This window comes from Scophthalmus maximus, chromosome 19 (assembly GCF_022379125.1).
Source record: "Scophthalmus maximus strain ysfricsl-2021 chromosome 19, ASM2237912v1, whole genome shotgun sequence".
Taxonomy (NCBI): domain Eukaryota; kingdom Metazoa; phylum Chordata; class Actinopteri; order Pleuronectiformes; family Scophthalmidae; genus Scophthalmus; species Scophthalmus maximus.
The window spans coordinates 20,041,491-20,065,958 of record NC_061533.1 but is presented as its reverse complement, the minus strand read 5'-3'; the positions used below and the strand labels follow the sequence as shown (position 1 = coordinate 20,065,958).

Sequence of the window (24,468 nt, the reverse complement as noted above, 5' to 3'; positions counted from 1 at the left end):
AAACTGAAAACTTGCAGCGGTATATTCCCTTATTTTGAAGGCCAAATTACCTTATATCCGGTGTAGCTCTGATTATCTTTGGTTGGCTTGACTCAGAGGAAACCCTCCTTCCGCATATGTCTCATGGCTCGCCCATCGACTCATGTTTGTTACGATTGCAGACAGCATTCCCCAAGATGCACTGCAGCCCGCCTGGGTGGGTTTCGGCCTACACTTCCCAACAGGACATTTTATTATGTATGCTGGACCCACATGTCTTTGATAATTAACATCTGTTAAGCACCAGTAAATGTATAGTGCAAGTGCAAACGCTGATATTATTACTATTATTGTTATTATCGCGTTCGAGTTTTTATTGCCTGTATAAATGAAATATTATAATTAAAAAAGATAGGCTTGCACTGCGGTTCTGTTACAAGAAGCTGATCATAACCGAACATAAGACGTAACATTTAGTCGCAGAATTCTTGTTGTATTAGTTTGTGTCCTTATCTTGAATCCCCCACCATTATTATTCTGATTATTATTATTTTAAACGCTCTGTGTCACTTTTAAACCACAGTCTCTTCCCCGCCTCTGTCGCCCCTGGCGGAGGGCGGAGCCTGTGCACGCCCCTGATGGGACAACTGGTCTGAGTGAGTCGGTGAAGTTTGATATTGCAGTGGAAGTGATAACCTGTAAAGGTTACATGGAACTTTAATGATCCCCGCGGAGACACATAGAATCGTCCATGGCGAGGTCAAAGTCGAGGGTGTACACTTGTTGCGCACTGATGCTGCTGTGCGTGGTCGCTATAATTGTGTGTCTTGCTGTATTTGTGAGGCGCAAGTGTCCGGCCGGTACTTTCTCAAATGCTGCAGTGGCGGCAGACTCTCGGAGATGTTCAGAGATTGGACGGTGAGTAACAATAATTGTGGCTGCATTTGTTCTGCCCAGCATGAATTGCGCGCACATTACGCACAGTAAACACGGTCTAGTTTTGGGGAGTTAACTTTTGCACTTCTTTGAGATCAACTGTACCTAACAATTCCAAACGTAGCCCAATAAATTAGCCGTTTCTTATTTTTCTACACTGACACAACTATTATAAGGTTACTTCTAACTATAAAATGCTTCCTTTATTTGTTTTAGCACTTCTTCAAAACAGAAACATTTTTGAGTCTTAAAAAGGAAATGCAATGAGCATTACGTAACACCGGCATGTCAAAAAACTTGGCGCACAACTTAAATACATTGACCTGTATTTTAATCAAGTGCGACATCTTCTAGGGACGTCCTTCAACAAGGGGGCTCGGCGGTAGACGGCGCCATTGCAGCGCTGCTGTGCACCTCCCTCATGAACCCACAGAGTATGGGCATCGGAGGGGGGTCCATATTCACAGTGATGGACAGCTCTGGTAACTGACACATCCATTCATGGTTCCAACACAGTAGAACCAATGACTGTCCTGCTAACGTGACAAACTTAATTGGTAAAATCTCCTCTTTACAAAGGTAAAGTGAAAATCATCAACGCCAGAGAAACTGTACCACAGTCCTTTCAATCTGACCTCCTCGAGTCATGCCCCAAGACCTTCCAGCTGCTGTCAGGTACCACTCCCACATGAAGACGACTGTCAGCTTTACTAACCTGATTCCTCTTTGGAGAGCTTTGCTTGTTTTTCTTGCTCAGGGTGTTGTGTGAGATATGAGGACATTGGGTCCAGGCTCCTGCGTTATCACACTGGCAGCAGAGAAAAGCATAAACACTTAGATCTTTATCTCAGTCTCCTTCCTGATCAGGAATTCAGCTCGATTCGCATCGGGAGAACTGTGTTTGCCACATGAAGGTACAAAGTAAAGATTTATGTAAGGTCCAGCCATGAAGATACTATCAGCCCTTCCCTGGACATGCAAATGTATGTGTTCCTTTTTTGGCTCTGAGCTTAGACCACACACACAGTTGCACAGCAGTCATCATAGCTATTAATCTAGTTGCCACATATCGGCCTACTTGTACTTGTTTGTAAAGTATGATCTGTAACTGATGTAATGAGACAGGGAAACACATCTAGTGTAAAACAACATCCAAATAAGAGCTAATAATATCATGGTCCTTATATTTCTATCTACACACACACCCAGCTTTTCACTAGGTGCCAGGCCTTAGCTGTCAGCGGAGAAACTCAGTATCCTCTTATAAAACTCTTCTTGAAAATTTTTATAATATGATAGTTTCTTAAACGATGATATTTGTTACTTTTATCATTCCTTAACTGTAAAGCACTTTTATCACTTTATCTTTCTTTAGCACCTTTTACTGCGAAAGTAGTACTCAGATCCTTAATTAAAGTAAAAATACAAGAATGTAAGAATCTTCCATTACAAGTAAATGACAATTTACAATTCACTTGCAAAAATCTAAATTTTATTCATACAATACCAGATATTACAAAGTGCACTAACAGGACAAAATCAAATCAAAAACAAAACATACATAGTAATATGACTTCAAAGCATGAACCAACCAGCAAACACAAATTGAATGAGAAAGGCTTTTCGAAAACAGGAGGAAAAGCAATTTAAAATATCTAATTCAAAAGCATCTTGAGGAAAAAAATATAGTGAATTAACTCTTTGATCACAGTATCTTTTTCTGTAATATTAATGTTGCACAGAATGGATAAACTCAAGTATAAGCAGCTCCCAATTGGGAAACAGAGATATTTTAAATTCTTCCATTGACCTACCTATCTTTCTATCATCCATCCAGGGAGCCAGTGGATTGGGGTCCCAGGGGAAATTCGAGGTTACGAACAGGCTCATAGACTTTATGGGAAGTTGCCATGGGCAACCCTCTTCCAGCCGGCCATCCAACTGGCCAGGGAGGGGTTTCCTATCCCCCAAATCCAAGGGCGATACATCCCCTACATTGGTACAAACCAGACCCAGTCACTACGGTACAGTACAAAAGACACCCACAGAAACATTACCCCTATGAAACATTTCACCTTTCTACAAGTGAGTGACATTTTTTGTCTCATTGCGTTTGTCCATTAGGAAGTTGTTTGCAGATAAGGATGGGAACTTGCTGAAGACTGGTGATACAGTGAGGTTTGAGAAACTGGCCGACACCCTTGAGATGATTGCAAATCATGGAGCAGACGCCTTCTACACCGGAAGAGTAGCTGAGGATTTAATCCGTGACATACAGGAGGCAGGTATTGTTTCATTTTACTCTTTCTATTCCCTATTATTTTCTATATCTGCCTGGAACATTTATCTTATTATTAAAAATGAATACATTCTGTGAAGCAATGCAGTGATCATTCACCATCCACAGACTAGTGTTGAGCTTCCTGGAGCTCAGATGCATTTCCTTCAGTTTCAGTGAGCAAAATAACTTTTTTCCTCCATTTCATTGCTCAGGAGGAACACTCACGGTGCAGGACTTGGCATCATATAAGGTTGCAGTGACTGATGCGTGGGCTGTTCCTTTGGGAGAGTACCAGATGTATATACCCCCACCCCCTGCAGGCGGCACCATCCTCAGCCTCATCCTTAACATCTTGAAAGGTTCCTGCAGTACACAGAGCTACTGCTCATCTACACGTTCAAATCACATGATGCAGTGTGGTAGCTTTGTTCATGTGTTGAACAGATCCAGCCAAATTATTGCTGTTGTTGATGGTTGCATATACAAGTTACTTTCTCTCTTACTCTGAAACAAGGAGACTGAAGAGTTTCTTCATGCCAGACAGTCATCAAGAGCCACCATTGGAAGTGGGATTAAGTCAAGTGAAACACGCAATACAAACAGTTTGTTTTTTATCCACAGGATATGGCCTGAATTCAGCATCACTGACAGGTGAACAAAAGACTCTAGCGTATCACCGCTATGTTGAAGCTTTCAAGTTTGCCAATGGACTAAAGAAACACATCCATCCACAGTTCACCTCGGAAGAAGTGAGAGTAACAAAATGCTCCTATTAACATTTGCGCTCATATTTACACATGCTATTGCTGTACACATCACCAGTACTCTTACTTAGTAAAGTTGACCTCATTACCAGTGGTGGAAGACGTATGTAGATTCTTTGTAAAAAATAAATATAAAGTCCTGTTTTGTTAAGCACAGAAGTCTTATCAGTGAAATGTTCTTAAAATATCAAGAGTAAATCTAGTTGTTTCATAGAATAGCTGCAGCCACTTTATTATTTTGATCTCTAAGAAAACAACATGTTTGTTCATAACATACTTTGTATCAAAAACCTGAGTGAGATGTCTCCCTAAAAGTGTACAGCTGCATAAACTGGAAAGACTCAATGGTTTTTACAAATCAAAATCATAGTCAAGAGCAGCAATTGAGTAAAAACATTTAGTTACGGGCCACAGTCAAAGAACTATTTAGTGTTACAAGTGAGGTTTACGTGTGAACCGACAGGCGTTTTGCCATTTTCAGCCAACGTATCAACAGTCTTCTTGTGTTGTTATGGTGACCCAAGAAACGTGTGCATCATGTTGTTCTTTCCTCTTAATGTTTCTACCAGCCTGCTTAGTCTGAAAAAGAACAGGCGCAATATTCGAAAGAAATAAGAGAGATAGTTAAACAAAAGTCATGCAAAACAAGGACTCAGAGGGTTAAAAATGGACAGCAATCCCTTTCAAATTTAATTCTGGTTTTGTTCTTTCTTGTTATCTAACTAGAAGCCCGGAATGTGATTATAACTTTATCTATAAAGTTATAATCAGATTAAAGATTATTAAAGATTATAAAGATTACAACTTTATCTATAAATTTATAACTTTATATAACTTTAAATGCTTTTAAATTCTCTGTGCTTCCCACAGATGGCACGGAAATTCACAGAGGACAGCTTTGCCGACAGAATACGGAGCTTGATCAGCAGCGACAAGACTCATGGTGCCCAGTACTACAACATCACCCCGTACCTTGAGAGTGTGGGAACCACGCACGTGTCGGTGCTGGCTGAGGATGGGTCTGCTGTGTCCGTCACCAGCACCATCAACCACATGTCTGTACCTGAAGATATGTTTCTTTGAAAATAGAGTAATGAGAAGATTATAAAGTGTCATAGTGTCACAGTCCAGTTCATCTCATGTACTTTCCTCACAGCTTTGGATCCAAGGTTTTCTCTCCGAGTACTGGGGTCATCCTCAACAACGAACTGTCCGACTTCTGTGGCAGAGTTGATAGCATCTTTCCTGGTAATCAGATCACTGTGGTTTTCATTTGAATTATTTTTTCATATTCATAGAGTTACATTCTGTTCCTTGTTGACCAGGATCACTGGGGATGGAACACGATACAAACTCTCAGTCCCTTTAACCCTTTAATGAGTTACCTATTGAGCAGAGTTAGATGAATAGATGTTCTGTAACAGTATTGCGCCTGTTCTTTTTCAGTCTGGGGGGAAATAGGTAACTCATTAAAGGAATGAAATACAAACTCTCATTCCTTTAATGAGTTACCTATTGAGCAGAGTTAGATGAATAGATGTTCTGTAACAGTATGTGCTGCAGTCGGGGGGAAAACCTGTTTGACTGTATCTGAGACCCCAGAATTTGCATTATATATTTTTTATGAAGTTGTGGGTTTATATATATTTGGGGGAAAAGATCTTTGTGTCATGTAACTTCTTATGACACTTTTACAACAACTCAAGCTCAACATTGTTTTATCAGCTTGTTTCATGAGAAATGCTTCTAAACTTAATTGTGAGCTTAATTTTTTATCCTCTTTGGGGTCTCATGCACCCCAGCTGCAAAACGTGATTAATGTTGAAAGTAGTTCATGGCAGCACTAGCCTCCCAAATCTTAAATACATCTATTTGAATTTAAGACCTCTCGACTTTTACAGAGAGTGTGAAACATCCACGCAGCCTTAGTATTCACTACTGGCAGATGTCCTAAGCCGCCCTCTGATGGACGTCTGTGATTTTGTCCTTTCAAAGGCACATTTCTAATCATATTATTCTTGTTCCTCTCACATTGATGAGTCTGAATTGATGACGTCTGTCCTGTCACTCAAGGCTTTTTGTTGTTTTTGCAGGGGAGCAGCCTCCCTCCTCAATGTCCCCCGCTGTGCTCAAGTCTCTGTCGAAGACCCTTGTGATTGGATCGACTGGTGGGAGTATGATCACCACAGGGATGGCCTCGGTACACACCCATGGCAATCACCCTAAGTGACATTAAGATAAATTGCTGCAGGCTAATGCCTGTCACTGTTGTCATTGCAAGAACTGATTTCACCATTGTCTTAACCATAATGTCCATAATCCATTGTTTAATCATCACTGTCCCATCTGGCAGATTAAAATATATTATTCTGCCTCTTTTCCAGACGCTCATGAGTCACCTTTGGTTTGGAAAGAGCCTAAAGGAGGCGATTGCTGCTCCAGTTGTTTTTGTTGACTCCAAAAATGCACTGAGGTTTGAGGCCAACTTTGACAAGGTACTGTACTACATCCAGTGCATTTATCTGACAGAGTAACACATAACACTGTTCATGTTATATCTGGCCTCCTCTCCTCTTTTCCCCGCAGAATGTAATCAAGGCTCTTAAAGCTCTGGGACACAGTCAAGACACATCGAGCATTTTCTACAATGTGGTCAACGCTGTGGAGAAGGAGGACGGCTGTATCTGTGCAGTGTCTGATGCCAGGAAACTGGGCCAAGCAGCCGGATACTGAGACTGAGAGCGAGTGACACTGGTTGCACGAGGTGGCCAGAAGGTTAAAGAGACCGTCCTGCTGCCACAAAACCTGCAACAGATTCATCCTGATGGAGGATCATGGCACGAGGCACTGAGGAACTGGCTTCTTGAGCGGAACACATAAAAGTAACATGTAGGAGTTAAAACACGTGACCTCTGACTAGACTGGGACTAGACTAGTATTTATCTGAACAAGAAGAAATTCATACCCCTGTCTCTGATTGTATCTGACCTCCTGTGACTCTTTTGTTCTGCTCGTTTCTACACGTTTTTATCTCTTGTGCAATTTCTGAAGTGTTTCTCTTTCACTGAAAATTCTCCATTCTTCTTACATCATACAAATGACTTGATAAGACATCCATGTAGATACCTGAGACAATGCTGGCTGTTTTGGACCGTATCACTAAGTTAATTATTCATATCTGGTATGATATGTTATTCACACTTGGTACAGTCAACGCCGTTTACATCATATATGAATACTATGTTAGTGACATATGAAAAGATTCTAAAAGCTGATTTTGAATGTGGAAAAGTCCTGTAAGAAATGTGTTAACCGTCCATACGTTAAAGGGTAGTTATCATAATAATACTTGAATACATTTTATAGGAGCATAGGAAGGTGCACACGATTAATAGCAACATGTCATAATTCTTTACCTGTATTTAACGAGTTCAACACAATAAAAAAACAGTGCTTGAATGGGATTTAATCCATTAAGTTACAGAATGAGTGCAGTGCTGAAATAAGAAAAAACGAATAAGGGAAGAGTTAAACAGAAACACGACAATAAAAATATTGAAAAGAATGATAATAAATAATTCCTTTCAATTTATGACAAACAACTAATAATGGAAAGTGCTTTTTTGGATGCGGCCCTCAGCTGGCCGGTTCCTTTTAACCTGAGGCCACTTTTGAAGACATCTGCTCTGTAAATCCCTTCCTTTGTGCTGTAATGTATTCTGAACAATCTGCTTGACTTGCTTGTGCTGTTTTTCATAAATTATTTTTAATTTTTGTGCCGGCGCATGCAGCTGGGGCAAGAAAATCCAATCAAAAAGTGACTCAAAAGTTTGTGAGGAAATACAATGCACTTTCTGTGTCTGTACGAAGGCTCCATGAGCCATCGTTTTTGTTACGATTCTGCCCCTGGAACTCTGTCGACTCTTGAGAATTCTTTATTTTTCTTTATGGTCTGTTGTACATGTTTTAATTACTTCTAAACTTTGATTTATTCATTTAAGATTCCTCTTTCACCTCTGTTTAGTTACCTTTGTTATCCCGTCTGTGAATTCTTGAGTTTCCTGTTTTATTCGGAAGTCCCCTTCCTGGTGTCTGCACTTCTTTTCCCTCTGTCTTGTTTCTGTTCACTTTACTTTTCCTGTCTCCTCCCCCTGTGATTGTCCATGTTGTCTCAGTTTCTCATATAATCATGTATTAACATATACTATGTTTAAAATGTGTGTCTGGTATGTTGTAATAAGTAAGTAAATAAATAAGTAATAATTAGCTGAGCCTGGTGTAAAAATTCAGATAAGGGAAGTCTGGTTTACAAGGAGTTAATGAACAGCTGGTTTATTAGGGGTAGTAAGACATTTGTGCCAGGAAAGAAGGATTTAGGAAGATTAAAGGGCCAACACTCTTGTTCACCCCGGCCTGGCTATTTAAGATGTATTTTCTGTGATCTGGGTCAGACTTCTGAACCATTCCATGGTGAACGAGCTCTGAACCAGCTGAACAGATTGTTGTACTCTTGACTTTGTTTCAATTAAATATGACTTGTAGACAAACTTGTTATATTTGAATCATTTATTTGTTCATTTCTTGAAGAAATCAAGATTTCCACCACAGTCCTCACCTGTTATTAATTTGTCTCACCTGTTTCCCATCATCTGTGCCTTCTTGTGTCTATTACGTCTCTGTGCTTCCCTTTGTCTTTGCAAGTTTTACTGTTGATTTCCCCCCACAACCTGTGAGTTTCCTCAGTCTGTTTCTGTGATTTTCGCCCTATCCTGGATTCCTGTCTGTACCTATTACCAGTCAGATTTGTCTATTCTCCTGGTCTGTATATTCTTTAGTTTTACCCTTGTGATCCCTCCTGCTTGTTTTACCCTGAGCTTGGATATTGTTTTGTTTTGCACCCAAGACTGTTAGTCTGTTTTTCTGTTGGACAATTAAATATCCTTATTTTTGCCTTCTGCATTTGGGTCCTCTTCCTGCACCACCTTGATCACACAACAAATGAAACAAATAGTTTTGTTTTTTTCAGTTTCCTCAAGTCCAGGGAAATTAATCAATCCTGTAAGGAAATGGTCAGATAATAAGATCCTGGGGATTCTCAGGGTGGGCTCTGTTGCCCTGTCACATGGTATTTGGACCTCGGGGGGTATGACAGTCACACTGTGCCCTGACCTTATAGGAGCCACCTGTGGCAAATGCCACATTACCATGTCTGGCAGCAGGAACAAAAGGTTTCCAGGAGAGGATCATGGGTAGAGCCTCATGCGATAACCACCCTGCCTTTCCCCAGTAAACGGTGGCAGCTCAGGCATTTCCCTGACAGCCCATAGCGGCACAGATGATCCACTGGCCCAGCAGCTTGCACAGCACTCCAACAACCGATCCTATTTAGCATTGATCCAAGCTAGTTTGCTAACCCTAACCCAATTCGCAGACTGATCTGAATACATTTTAACGTTTGGTTGTGTGAACAGATGGAGGGTCTGCTCGTGACCCAGGTGTCGCCACCATCCTTTTTTTAGAAGATCTTCGAAAAAATCTAAACAAAAACAGAAACAACAACAACAAAAAAAACAGAATCACTTCTCAATTTGGATCAGTTCTTTTATTGGCAGTCAGTGTTTGGGATGAGACAAGTACACACAGGATACAACAATGTAGAGTTTGACGATGACGCACGGACATATATCACAAACCAAGTGGACAGTGCTCTGCATTATTCAGATGGGTTAGGGGGGTAGCCACTCAACCACTCAACATAAAATATTTTCACATTAAATCACATTTACATCTGTAACCCCATCAGCCATGTCCCCTTTGGTTTACTGCTAAGGTTTACAGCAGCAGGTCACCGGGCTCAGTTTCTTCGTCATTCGAGTCAATATTATAATTAACAAGTTGGACGAAAGACAATACACCAAAACAGAAACCAATAATTACAGCAGTAGTTATAAAATTTACTGTTACAAACACATAACGCACACTTAAAAATGTATCATATATCTGGTGATGTTTGTAATGATCCTTCTAAAAAAATCATGAGCCATTAGGTTGTCATTTCATCTTAATGAGGAACACGTTCACCTTCTGCTTTGTAAATATCTCTAATGTACACAGAGTATATGCTGTGGAGAAACTGAAACATAAAAATAATAGGGCCTTAAAGTGCATTGCAGTGTTTTGGTCGGTCTAACTAAATCATTGTGTGCTACTGTAGAAAGACTATAACCAAGAAATAACAGTCATGGCTGTGTCTCATAACAAACCCAGGGCCAATGGAATTCAATAAATGGAAATGACAAAATATCTTTGGAGACGAATGGCAATGGGAAGGGCAGTTTGGGCTTGGCGCATACTCAGTGGCCCATATTACAGCTGGAAGTTGTGTCATAAATGCACTGAAACAATGTGGTGATGACTACAATAGTTCAGCAATTACTGAGAGGTAAATATCAGCATCGAGGCAAGTAAAAAAACAATCAGTGACAGCTACCCATTGTTGAGTCCTACCTGTTGTCTTCTAAGATTGCTTTGTTCACCGAAAGTGCACAAAAAATACCCCGTGGAAACACAACAGAGCCCTGTTTTGTGTCCTCATTTGCATCTACACAAGAGCTGCGTGGGTATTCACAAGTGGACATTTGGAAAGGGGGGGAAAGCGCAAAAAGTCTTGACCTAGCAGTTTTGCCTGCGTCACGTGACAGGTCGTCGGCTGTATAGTCTGTTGAACTTGTGTCATAGCTTTTGTTGAGAGATTAACAGAGAACACACAATGTGGTGATGAGGCCCTGCCCGCCAGAGATAGCCTCAGTCCTGGTAGCGAACTCAGAGGGACCCACCGTTTCCAAACTAACTCCAGTTCCACTCCAGCTACCGCAGGGATGCTGCTCCTGCATCCAACCAACTGATCTAAATCTCCTTGGGACTGGTTCCTCAGCTGCCACAATCACAGAGAGATAGAGAGAGAGAGAGAGAGAGAGAGAGAGATTGAGCATCGGTTCATTAACTCTTCCAGCCCCCCTCCAATGAAACCGCACCTTGTTCCCAAGAGCACCATCCACCAACACAGTAAGTCCACCATTGTGACTGTCACTTTCTTGTGTGGGTTAACTTAGAGAAATGGTTAGGAATAACTTGATAGGTGTGTCTGGAGGAGAAATTCACAATGTGGGCACTGGTTTCCCCCATGCCTCGAGGGGTGACTGGGCTCGTGGTGTGAGGGCAAGAGGGTGAAGGAAGTAACGGAGTGTCAGAGGAGGACATTTCATCCACAGTTGTAAGAGCCTGAGAGAAAATATCCCATCACCTCTCACAGTAGTGAAGGGTGAAGTCTTTGGAGAGCTGCTTTTCCCCTAAACCCCACGACCCCAGCTCGAATTTGTTCCCCATGTCGTCCTCGTCATCCTCTGCCTCGTCTTCCTGTCCCTCTTCCTCCTCGTAGTGGCTGGGCTCCTCAATAGAGGTCTCCAGGTGGTAGCAGTAGGGTTGACCCTCTGTGTACTCGTAGATGGTTGGTAAACTGCTCTTCAGGCTACAGCGCCGGCGCAACGCAACTAACAGCGGCTGTGGCATGGTGAAAATATCCACGTTGTTGCCCAGGTCGATCCAGGCCAGACTGGAGAACATCTTGGGGTCTTTGAGCATCTCAGTGAGATCTTTGATAATAGCCAGGGTGAGGCGGTTGCCATTGAGAGCCAGGGTGCTGAGTTTGGGCAGCGAGGCGAGAAGAGGCAGAAGAAGCTTCAAGTTCTCATCCTGAAGTTCTGTGAAGCTGATGTCCACAGCCACCACAGTGTCTCTGTTGTTTTGGAGGTAGAAGGCGACTTGACTGACATCACGGGTGGACAGAGGGATGCCGGACAAGTCAACGGAGTCATTGGATAGCTTTTTCTGTAGGGTGGTCTTGAGACTGTTGGAGAACATGTAGAAAGAAAGTGGGATTACTAAAATCACGCTTAGACATGAAAAAGCACATGACAGTTTAAGATTTGGGGCTGAAAATTATCTTAGAATGGTACTGCTTTCTGTGAACAAGGCCCTGGTTTTATGTTATGTTTCCTGTGTTGTATAAAAGAGGGGGTGACTGGGCCGACTTGGAGCGGAAGGCTGACACAGAGACTCCAGCATGAGGATTTACTTATGTAAACAGAGGAGCCAAAACATCCGAGTGAGCCAGCAGCCTGAGCTTAGAGCTCTGACAGCCGGGAGCACGGAGCGCCTTGTAGCACAGAGCCAGAACAGTTTACTACTTATATGATAAACTATGACATGTTTTAGAAAAAGATAAAACTTGAATAGATGCTCGGCCACTATATTTTTAGGGCAGGAAAGAAAAAAGAAAAGGAAATACCGAAATAAATAGTTCAGACAATGCTACAGATAAGATGATATTAGTTTCTCCACCATAGAGTAAATGTTTGAAGTAACTCATGTCTCCACACTACTCCACACATATATGATCACTGGTATCATTTACATAAAGCAGATGTTGTATACTAAGTAGCGATGATGTGAAGATGTATTGAAGAGAAGTCCGCCGACACTTGATTGTATATAAAGGTTTATTACAAAAAGACCAGCATCGATTCAAGCCCTGCAGAGCTTGGAGAGTGTCCGGCCAAAAGGACAACCCTCCCGACTCTTCTTGGGGGTAATATTTATAGGTCCATTTTTTACTTGTGTTAGAACCTCTGGTTAGAATCAAGTTATGCTATGTAAGACATGGAACTTAAAGGGGCCACAAGGAAAGGTGAGGGGTCATCAGGAGGCCCCTAACTTGGCATTCCAAAGAAAGAGATGTAAACACATATTCCCCTCTCATTCCGTATATGGACAAAAAGACACTACACAGACCACCACAGCTACACAATCCCTTAAATATATTATATTTATAATTGGAGACAGTTGTAAATGTTTTAATCTGTGTTAAAATACACACAAAGACAAAGACAATCAGGCAACACTTTAAAACTAGGATACACAACATATGCTTAAGTAATGCTTAGCTAATGCTTGACTTGATGATGATTTATTACATTACAACAAAATAATGTAGGATGTACAATGAATTCCTGCTACTTGCAATTAATAAATAATCCAGTCATTATAACTTCAGGATAAGGATTGTTAGATCACAAATATTTCATAAAATCATTTATGCCACCACATTAGCTTAATCCAATTACAGTACATAGAAAAGTGCACTTCAGACTCATACATTTAATCTACTTAAATTGATGGCATATAAATTACTGTATGATGTAACTGTGAAGGTAGAGTCATTATCTGGTGATCCACTACACATCACATGAAGTCATATTGATGCTGTTCATTTGTTAATGTTGGCAACAGGAATTCAAGTTACATCACTGCACTGAATCATCATGTGTCAAGCATTAGCACAGGGGGCATTTCAATGCAGATTACAAAACTAAGAACATTTCCACCATTAAAATATGACATTTTGTGCGGCATTGCATAACTTTGTGAGGTGCAGTGGCTCTGGCTGAGTTCTACTTTTAGTTGTGATTTTTTTGTATTTGAGACTACATTGATTTGGAAATGGATTTTAAGTCACTGAATGAAGCTTTATTTGATGTTTGAGTGAGGAGAACCCAGGATATCTATGTTTGGGGTTTTGTGGTGCACACAATTTACAGCAAAAAGGTCTTTCAATACAGGAAGGATTTGTGGCTAAAACTGAACATAAATGACACTCTTGTGACACTTCTATCTACTAATTTACACTGCAGGTGAACATATTTGTGCAATATCTACACACTATTTTACCATTTTGATTCAGTCAGTTTCCCATCTTGTCCCGTGAGGATGCGGGGTGTTTAGAGCTGTAACTGAAGTGGCTTGTACAGCTGATTTGGCGTCACAATGAATTATAACATCCTTTGGCACCCAGTGACTTACTGTGACATTTACTGCAGCACCTGTCACTTGCGATGCTTTAAAGTGTTTTTGGTCAAGTTGAAGACAAATGTGCCCTTAGGAGCATTTGCAGCTGGCTAAAAGAGGCTGAAATTAAAATGTTTTTGGGAGTTTCATCAGGTTTTAAGCACAGAATATGTGGGATAAAGACATTAGTGAAGGCTCCTGCATCTTTATCAAAGTCTTGTAAGTCCCAGTCCTCCACCTCTCAAATGTCTGGCCCTGGCAGCCTATTATTTGACAGAAACCTCATCTTCACCAAAGGCACCCAAGTCCTAACAGCCTGGCAGAGGCTCCGCTGCAGGTGTGGATGGGTTTTGATCTCACAATTCCCTCCTTTTCAGACATCCTTTTGAGCTCAGTAAGCATGAAAAATGGATGTCTGAGGCGCCCTCTCAGGAAGCCTCTTCCATCCTTCCACAAGATTAATTCCATACCAGAACACAGGAGTGTCCCAGAAAACAAGAGAATGGCTGTTTTTGCCATCTCTCCATCCATTTGAACACAGACAACCGTTTAAAAAAATAAAACAATTTGATAGGTAAGCGATTAAAAAAGAAATGGTGCAGCTATGCAGTGTTCTTGACCATGATCCTTAAATGTCACTAAAAAGATGTTTTAGCGCAGCAGAGAAATAAGAGATAGCAATCCATCCCTGCATAAGCATGGAATTGAATAACACAAAATAGCATAAACATTGTAGTAATAGTTTTTGCCAAGCTACATTCAAAATTGTATAATCTAATAAATATCCATTACTGTACATAATTAACAAATCAATTACATTTGCATTGTATAATGAAGCTGTATTCAAAGTATTCCCACGTAAGTACTGAGGAAGCCAAGCGCATCTCCTGTCATCACGTGTGGCTCATTAGTCTCTGTGTGTCAGTGATTTCATATAATGAGGCAGCATTTGATTCAGTCAGCGTAAATGAAATCAGTCATTTAAACCACAAGCAATACGTTTTGAAAATGCACATGTTAACAAGGGGTGGACAGTAACAGCAGTCATAAAAATATTTTATGACTAAAATATTAAAATATTAAAATATTTTAAATATAAAAATATTTTATGACTATACGTTATTTCAACTTTAAATATGTATTTTCCAGGAGTTTATTTTCTCCTTAGCCCTCCCTGAATTTGTTATTGCATACTTTTTGTTTTTCACAGTCATTTACGTTCAAGCTTTTCTTTATTATTCATTTCGGTTCTCCGATGGCTGAAGGCAAACTACACAAGAGAGAGGTGAGGAGAGCAGTCTAATCACATCAGCTCCCTGCCATTTCACTTATATTTCCAATTCATTTTCTTCTGTAACGTATAAGGAAGATATTACAGGGGAGGTGCCAGAGTGAAAATTGTGGATAGGAATCACACACTCACACCACTGCATTGTCCTTGTTGGAACAGGGAATCCAACCTCACTGTTGACAGCCCAATAAAGACGTATAACCTCCATATCTTTTTGTGTGGTGGATGTTTTGGTGAAGACAATTTGTAAATTCCCTGAAACAATCAGTAAAAATGAAAGGTGTCCCCCTGAGGAAGCGAGTGAAAAATGAAGATGGGGTTGAGTGATTCAGAAACTAAAAAGACACTATTCACTAAATGTTATTTTGTGTTTCTTGTTAGTGAGAATTCAGGTGACAGACGAAAAAAAGATAATTGTAAAGTCAAATGATGCTGATGGAACAGAAAGACAATGGTTTGAAAATTGAAGAGGAAAAAGGCCCCAGTAGTTTTGGCAGTTTGCACTCACATGAAATTACCCTTAAGGAGGGAGAACCTTGGTACTGTTTCTGGGTCACTTCCTCCATCAAACCTACTGTGGAGCTCTTTCATTAAATGTAAAAAACAAACAAAAAAAACAACATTTCTAGCAAAACCCAAATTATCTACTTAGACAGATTAACGGGATTAGTGAGATTAAGACATTAATTCAGTGTGGCATTTCAGTCAGAAATGTGTGTACAGTATTTAGAGTGACTGGTCTGCAATGTTAATGCTGGACATTAAAGGAATGAACAAGCTGGTGGCATTAAAAATGGACTGATTCTGAGTGCACAGAAACCTCACAGCAGTGAGATTGCTGCATTTTAGCCCAGATGAGGGCAGTTTGCCTGCAGTTGAAGTTAAAGGGAGGTCCACGTGAATATAATATTTACGACATGTTTTCCTTGTTAATGTGGACAGGTAAATCCTTATTTGATAAAGTAATTGTTCAAAATTTTGGAAAATACACCTGATCATTTTCTTTGCAGAGACATAGCCGGGCAGCAATTATCTTAGCTTAGCATAAAAACTGAAAATAGGGGGAAACAGCTAGCCTAACACTGTCAGAGAGTAGAAAATCTGCCTACCAGCACTTCTAAACCTCAGTAATGTACATGTTACAGTATATCCTGGTTTTTAAAGGGCAACTTCAAATTCAACTCAGGAATGTCAACTCAGGATGCCTGAAGCCTCTATTCTCTGGCATGACCAGCGAGTCCACTGGTTGCAACAAGAAGTCAGTTTTTATAGAAGTCGATGAGAAAATGACCCTACTTCTACATTTGATTTGTAACATCACTGAACATTTGGTCTCAACTGGTAGTTTCAAGTCTTCTTCAATACAGATTGATGCTCACAAATCTAATTTTGAGTAAAAAAGACAATAACGCATGGTATGCATTGGGGCATGGATTCAGCGAGATTGACAGCTATACCATCCAACGAGCTCTCAGTCAGACCCTACCCCCACTCCTCCAAATATAGTTACTTCTGGCTCCAAAAAACCAAGATACTAAATACTAAATTCGAGATTTCAAAACGGCAGCAAACCAATGGGTGACATCATGGTGGGTTGCTACTTGAGTGGGCATTAGGAGACCATGGTGGTCCTGAGCTGTATCAATTGGAGAATGGTTTACTGGGTGTAGTCAACACAATAAGATTCGGGTTGATTTAAAACAGCAGATGGCATGTTGTTGTGTGTACAAACGAACTACATTTTTTTTCTCCATACTAGGATGGGATTATCATGATGACTTTATAATGAAATGGTATTTTTGCAACATAAAAAAAGTTTGCATTAGCATAGCATGAGCTATCATAGACATGGATTTGAGTAGCCTACTTTGGTAGGTGTTTATATGTCTGTCTGTCTTTCTGTCTGTGGACAGATATTGCCACTTTGACAGCATCATGACCATGCAAAATAGCATGTAGTAATGAAACGTCCACATGTTGATGGGAGTCATGGCTGGTGTGATGCCATTGCAAGATGGTCTCTAGTCAAAATCTGGTACGTAATATCAGTATTAACAGCAGCATTAATGTGTTTCATCACAGCAGTCATATTATTTGCTTTACAGCTCACAACACATGTTTAAGTAGCCCTTTAATCTGTACAAGTAGCTAGTTAATTCCTCCTGTTTCCAGTCTTTTTGCTAAACTAAAGATAAGATAAGTGTCTGCTGGCTGTAGTACACAAAACCTCATCTGTACAGATATTAAAATGGTACCTTCTCATCAACTCTCGACAGGAAAGTGAATGAGTGCACTTTCCCAAAACATTTACACAAGCAACCTCTGACCTTCCCCACACCACAGCACCACAATGCAATACAATACACAACAACTGAGCCAAGCTTCTTTTTTAAAATAAGAATAAATTGAAAATTAACTTTGCACCCAGGGAATTGTGTCATAGCTTCTTTATAAAATTGTAATTGTATTAAAAAGTATCACTAGAATTGAGTTCGTGAGGAGATTTTGCAGTCAGTGGCAGACTGGCCTCGTCTCATCTCTTTCTGGCTTTGACAGGTTTTTGTTCATGAACACAATGGCAGGCAAAGCTGTCAGAGCTCACAGCATCAGCTGTATTAATATTCTGTTTTAGGGTGTATTTCGTGGTTTTGTCTTAATGATTCATGTTGTTCCTGCTGTCTCAGCTGGTGCCAGACTGTCTCTCTCTGTCTGCAGGTTTATGGAGCCAACATGACTTAGTGAAAAAAAAGTCCCTTCAGCTAAGAATTTAGCGATTGTATATATCTGCACATTTTCGGAGATGCTGTCATTATCAGTTAAATCCGTTGTCTTTCCTCTTCCATGTTGAATTAAAGGTCCATGACTGCAGCATCAACAATGATCAACAATGAAAGGGTCGGATCCTGCCAGATCCCTGTGAATATGTTGTCACTTTTCCTTAGATTGTGCGTGTTGATACCTCTGACTGACTCATAATGAACCTCCCACATCTCACTGTGTTCACATTGTCCCCTTCTCAGTTCTTCGATTGTGTTCTTCTCACGAAAATAAAGGCATTACGTGCTAGTCTAGCCAGCTGTAGAATACATGAGTGGAAAAAACTATGTTAGCCTGTTTGTGTTCATGCCTGTTGGCATACAAAAAAAAACTATTTATACATAAGCTCATTCTCTTGTCATCATTTGCACATCAAAGGTAATTCAGCCTTTCATCAAGATGAGTACAATTACCTTTCAACATTACCAGCTTTATCAGCTTTTCTTCAACAAGCAGATGGACACATTTTCTGCTGTGCCACTTTCGCAGAGAAAAAAAAAGGCCAGTGGCAAAGCACATCCACTGCCTGGATCTGACCACTTAAAAAGAGAGATGACTGACAGCTGTGGTTACCATGGCACTCCTGTCAGGTCAGCCCGTGGCCAGCTCTGCCTTAGCACAGTGTCAGCTACAAAGATGGAAATCTCTACAGCTCGACATGGAGCAGAGCCCTGTTCTCTGTTGTGCAGAGCTGCTGATTTATTACAGACTGGATGTCTGGACACAGGGGCTTACCAGGCCTGGGACTTCTGTCTGGACATGCTCTGCCTCAGCCACTTTGAGTGTGGGGTCAGGTGGTAGATCAGCTGCCTGCAAATCTTATCCATAGACTTTCTGGTGTCCGCATCCTATAGAAAAGAGCAGAAAGGGTGTTTCGAATGGCACACAGAACAAAATGACCAACAGTGCATAAACAGAAATTAGATTTTCTGCTTGTGTGCAAGAGAAAACCTCCTAACAATTAATTATATCAGCCATCTATCCATCTATAAATCCTGTAATGTTTCCTATCTGAAGTATCTTTCATATGAAAAGAAAAAATTGGGGTATGTTATGATTCATCTTACCTTGAGCTACGTCTGAACAAAACAAAATTTAGCTGCCTTGCTGGTGCAAGAAAATTTAATCACATGCAATGTGCATTGGGGTGTAAAACACAGGAAGTGCACAGGAGAAGTAAGATTCATCACAGCCATGGGTAAACAGTGGTCATTTCAGTTCGTTAATCATGGTGTGGCTGCCTGTGCCCACTGACTACATCAAAAATAATTAAATATCACTGTTGGAGGTTGAGTTATGATTTTATTTCTTTACAAGAAACAACCTTTTTTTTTAGTTTAAAGTTCTGGTTTTGTTGATTCCTTTAGAGTTATCACTTGTTACTGTGCAGATATTTACAGGTTACTCCAGTTTTATGAGTTTTCAGGTATGCGATTCTAAGATTCAACAAACTGCATTCAACACAGTTGTACAGAATTCATACTGAACAGCTGTCCCTATTTCTAGCTCCTCAAAAGTAGCATGCGTCTGCAGGATTGCTGTCAACCCTCCATCTGTTGAGATGTGAGTCGATAACAACCTCAGATTGGATTTTCATTGATCTAAGATTGCTCAACAAAAGAATCCACTGGGGGAATATTTTTTTGGAGAATGCTTTCTGTGGCAGAAGGCCAGCATTGAGCTTGATTTCTTGATTCGGTGAAATAACTGACCTTCTTAGGACACTGCATCTCTCGAGCAAGGCTGAGCAGCAGCTCGTGTGAGATCGGGTCCACTAGGTTGAGGAAGGCAGCGTTTTTGTACAAGATGTCGTTGAGCGAGTTGCCTTCCAAACCCAGATCCTACCAAAACAGAAATAAACGTAAGAATCAAATCAGAGAAAGAAATGGAATTGTGAAAACATCCTGCAATAATGATAATTATACAATGTGTTTTTGGACTTGGGGCAAAAAAATAGTGCATCCGTGATGAAAATGGGGCCTCTGCTGTGTCAAGGGCAATGTGCCTACTGCAAAGATAAAAGAAAATGTTTTGTTTAAAATATTCATTGAGGAGCGTTTTCATCTACAGTGGGAGAGGGAAATCTAGAGGGAGTCCCAGGGAATGCAGTGTTTTAGCATATATAATCACACCTCCATGGCACTGAGCCACAGTGCATATATTCCAACATGCCACAGAGCGAGCTACGTAAACAAGACTCCAAGAGTCTCCCACTTTAAGAACCATTGCATGCTCGTCTGCCTTTGAATTCAAATGATTCAAAGCCCTCTTGAAATAACTAAAAAAAGGATTTTTCATCCCTAAGCTGCATGATATTTCCTATGTATATACATCTTTCTAACCACATTTATGGTATTTATTTCTTGTTTTATCGTTCATATGACAGTGGCACTCTGTGTAAATATGAATTAGAAATGTGAGCAGGACATAAATACATTTCCAAAGAGGTCAAAGCTGACAAGTGTCAAGGCAGCTTACTCACAAATATGACAAATCTAAAAGCATCTGCAATAAAAAACAAATCAAAGCGAATAAAAAGGAGCAGATTTCTGAAAACGTCTCGAGTGAGACGATGACACAAGTAACAGTCAGCAGCAAAGCTGTGTGCACTGTGCTACACAATCTGCCTTCATCAACACATCCACCCTCAAGGTCCTAAGGAGGGCAAAGCCCTTGTGAGAGCCCATGCAACTTTAATGGGAGAGGCAAGCCTTTGAGACATTCAGTGTGCACACACCTGCTCGCACACAGTTGTTTCTCTCTCGAACACGATCGACATTGATTATAATAGACAGTTTGAGTGGGAGGTTGGCAGCTCCACATTGCTGGCTCCCCTTTTAATGACGGCAACAGTGAACACAGACTTGAATCCAAGGCGGCAGAGACACTGCTCCTGCCTGTCTGAAAAACAAGGTATAAAAATATCTCCCCATCTGCGTTTAGACACAATCAATTGTCATGTGCAAAGCGCAGCACGAAGCCACGGATCCTTCTCGTAACTGCAGCAGAGCTCAGATCCTTTTTCATATGTGGAGCAGAGCCCAGTTACACCAATTAACTCTGCCACAATCTCCTTCTTAATTCAAAGACAGAATCTCGCAGACATCTGCCTGCTTGCAGTGCTGCGAGTGAAGATGAAGTAAAGCTTATTTTAATAAAAGTGGAGCTCATTTGGGGGGAGCAAGTGAGCCCATGTCCCCTGCGATGTGGCTGTCACGGAGTCTCGGCTATCTGGTTTATCGCATCGTCTTGATTAAGGAGGTTCCACTCTCTCCTGTCTCCAGTCTTCACGGTAATTAATGCTGGATTTGCCGACAGCTGAAAGACAGAGGAAGGCCTGAGGCAAGAAAATGAGATCACCATAGCTGTTGTCACATCTTCAGTGCACCTGCATCTTTTAGGCACATTCTAATGCTACATATCTCACATTGCAGGTGACAAGAGGCTTCGAAAACAAACCTCCGACTGAGATCCAACAGCATTTGCTCAGTACAGTGGAGCTGCATGGAAATATTCTAGGTCACAACTCGAATATCTGCTTATAACTATTGACTATTCTTTTAGATAACAATAAAACCCCCTTGTGCTTTGCTACGTTGGGTTTAAAATTTTTCCTCAGTGAAAAAAAGCTAAATCAAAATATCAACTCAGAAAAAAATATTGTGCGGCAGCAGCAGCAATGACAAATTTATATATATATATATATATATACATAAAGAGAGAGGGAGAGACATTGTAAGTGGAGAGGGTTGCAGGGGGCAGGGCGCTCTAATGCGAGCAATAGAACAGGCTTCTGAGAGGTGAGACTGGCCACAGCAGAGGAAACAAGGACAGATGTTGAGCGAGGATGGTGGCGTGTGTGAGTTTGTGGCAATATCCACCTCTCATCATCGAGACAATGAAATTTGGGGTACAGCAATGACACGCAGAACGCAGTCTGAACGCTTCCTTCATCAGAGCGCAAGCCATGACACGCAGGATGCAGTCTGACCGCTTCCTTCATCAGAGCGCATGCAATGAGACGTAGAATGCAGTCTGACCACTTCCTTCATCAGAGGGCAAGTTATCCTTTGAAAACAAGTGTCAGCATGGAGCACGTCTGCCCACAGTGCGAGTGAACACTGTGTTGAGTCACATGCTGCAGCTGCCACTGAAGGTACACTGCACAGCCCGTGGCCTACTTTCTGTAAAAACAAATACTTCTGCATGAAGTGGTCGAAGTAGTGAGGCCATGCAGTGCAGACTCACCTCGGGGTTGGTGGTGGTGGTGGTGGGGGGGCGGCTGGGGTCAGAGGTCAGGATGAGGCACACGCACACACACACACACACATACACACATTTGCCCCCCCCCCATCTGTTGCTTGGGGATATGTCGGTGATGTGTGCGCAGCATCAGCACCAGAGGAGGCTTAAAGCAGCAGCGCATATATTGTCTATGTGTAAACAGGTCGTTTCACCGTGCTCATGCAGGCCGAGCTGTGCGCAGACTCTCCTTACCTTCCTCAGTAATTTGAGCACGTCGGTTGCCTGCTCCATCCTGCGGTCGCGGAGCAGCTTCTGTATCTCTTTGATCCATGCCACTCGCCTCATGTACGGGCTGTGGTTGGACCTCCGCAGCATCCCGGGCAGTTTGTCTGATTTCAGCATCAGTGCAAACAGAAAGTCCCCACCGCCCCGTCCGCTGCCTCTGTCGCTCTCACCGGTGCTGTCCAGAAGCTTTCGTCGCTTTTTGGAGAAATTGTCATTGTCCAGGCTGCTCTGCCTGCTCAGTCTGGAACCCATCTTTTTTTCTCTGGGTGCAGGCGGGCGTTTGTGTTGCAGCTCTGACAATGTTAGCCTACCAAAAATAAGAGCCCATGATGATCAGCCCGTTTTTTTTGATTGTTTTCCTGCCAGCAGATGCTCCTCACTCAGTGGATGGAGGGAATCAGCGCCGTGCTGTCTGGCGCTGCGTTGCTGCCTGGCTGTCAGAAGAGTGACGATCCAGTGCGGAGCCAAATATCCCAGTGCGACACTCTAATCTATCATCTTTCTCTCACACCCTATTGCTATTTTGACTTTTCTACCCAACGCGAGATACGTGCGCCAGGCTCGGATGGTGAGGATGCTCCTGCTGCTTTACGCTGCTGTTTAGATTTGAGCAACGTGGAGCGTCCGACCAATCGCAGCATCTGGTCATCCTCCGAGGCTTGACTCCCCCCATTTTTGTTTTTAAACATGGGACCAATGCACAATCGTAAACAAAAACATGCAGAAGTCAATACAAATTTATGAAAACTACTATCTGCAGTTTTTTTTTCAAGTCTTGAGGGAGTATGGTTCAGATGAATCCTTCAAAAGAACATTTAGTTTGTGTTTTTAATTTCTCCAGTTGCCTGCATTCGTGCTTTTCCAATGGCCCGAGATTAATATGAATTTCTCTTTCGGCAATCTTGTAGAATTAGACAGCCATTGCACAAGCTGTTTGCTTGTCACAATCATTGTCACTGTGTGAGGAACATGTCCCAGTGAACCTTTTTGTCATGTGGATCAGTATCTTGTTCAAAAACACAGGGGTCAGTGAGGGGGGAATCATCTGCGAGGAAAAATTAGAGATTAGAGACAGCTCTCAATTAAGATGACCTTGGTCACACCGGCACTATAGGGAATATAGTAAAAATAAATAAAGATTTTGCAGATTCCTTTGGATTCAATGTTATCAGATGGGGGCTTTGTGATGTAGTGTGTATCTACAGTATCTGTAGGCCCCATCATTGTGATCTTGATTTGAACTCTCTAATAAACATTTCCCCTGGCTGCACTACTCTCACTGGACACAGCCTGCTGCACATTTTCCTTGCGGTTTTCATCATGACTTAATTCCCTTAATTTGATGGATCATGTAACTCATTTGTCTTGTCAGAGCTTTGGCCCGCTCTCATTTATACGTCACGTGCTAAACACGGCCTAGCCGTTTCATACTCTATTTTTTTTCAAAGAAGAAAAAAACAACAACTACTAAACAAGCAAAGGATTGGAGCACCTGAGTGGCCACGAGGTCTGGATGACTCTTCTGTGAGGTGATTAAGGGGGCACACTAATTCTCACAGAGGAAGCTCAGTTTGCCTTTTATAAACAGCACCACTCATCTTGTGAAAATGATTGTATAATATCTTCTGTGGTTATCAGCCTGTTCAACAGGCAGCCAGCATTAAATACAGGAGCTGAAAGATGTGGGCAAACCCCACTAAGAAATAAGCAATGGAAAATAATTTTTCTTGCATTTTATAGTCCATTGGGGCTAAAATAAAAATTTAACGGACCCCACAGTTTTTTTTATTATAGGCCTCTACCAATTTGCAGAGATGTTGCGTCATGGTAAAAGTACCGAAATACAAACATATACCATAAATAAGGAAAAAAGTCAAATAAATGCTAACTTTTTAAAGAAATTACCAGCAAAAATGTTTTGGGGCAGATCCACTTTGTTTTTGGTGATATGCTACAGGAAAACATTG

General features: G+C 41.3%; 2 protein-coding genes across 3 annotated transcripts; one reads left to right on the top strand and one right to left on the bottom strand.

Annotated features, from left to right (window-relative positions):
- The first annotated feature begins 622 nt into the window (after positions 1-622).
- On the top strand, positions 623-8,507 carry ggt5a (gamma-glutamyltransferase 5a). The gene is made up of 12 exons (XM_035640658.2): positions 623-897; positions 1,270-1,397; positions 1,495-1,590; positions 2,753-2,939; positions 3,040-3,200; positions 3,409-3,555; positions 3,818-3,945; positions 4,831-5,015; positions 5,117-5,208; positions 6,054-6,160; positions 6,345-6,455; positions 6,547-8,507. The coding sequence occupies exons 1-12, from the start codon at positions 731-733 to the stop codon at positions 6,691-6,693; spliced, it is 1,656 nt and encodes a 551-aa protein (XP_035496551.1). The 5' UTR covers positions 623-730; the 3' UTR covers positions 6,694-8,507.
- Positions 8,508-9,543: 1,036 nt separating this feature from the next.
- Positions 9,544-23,774, bottom strand: lrrc75ba (leucine rich repeat containing 75Ba). 2 transcript variants are annotated; one of them, XM_035640668.2, is made up of 4 exons: positions 22,469-23,774; positions 19,684-19,812; positions 18,707-18,819; positions 9,544-11,866 (listed from the first exon to the last, which is right to left on the bottom strand). In XM_035640668.2, exons 1-4 carry the CDS (start codon positions 22,751-22,753, stop codon positions 11,260-11,262), a joined length of 1,134 nt encoding a protein of 377 aa, XP_035496561.1. In that variant the 5' UTR covers positions 22,754-23,774; the 3' UTR covers positions 9,544-11,259. The 2 variants fall into 2 exon arrangements, with proteins under 2 accessions (XP_035496561.1, XP_035496562.1); XM_035640669.2 differs by lacking the exon at positions 19,684-19,812.
- Positions 23,775-24,468: the final 694 nt, after the last annotated feature.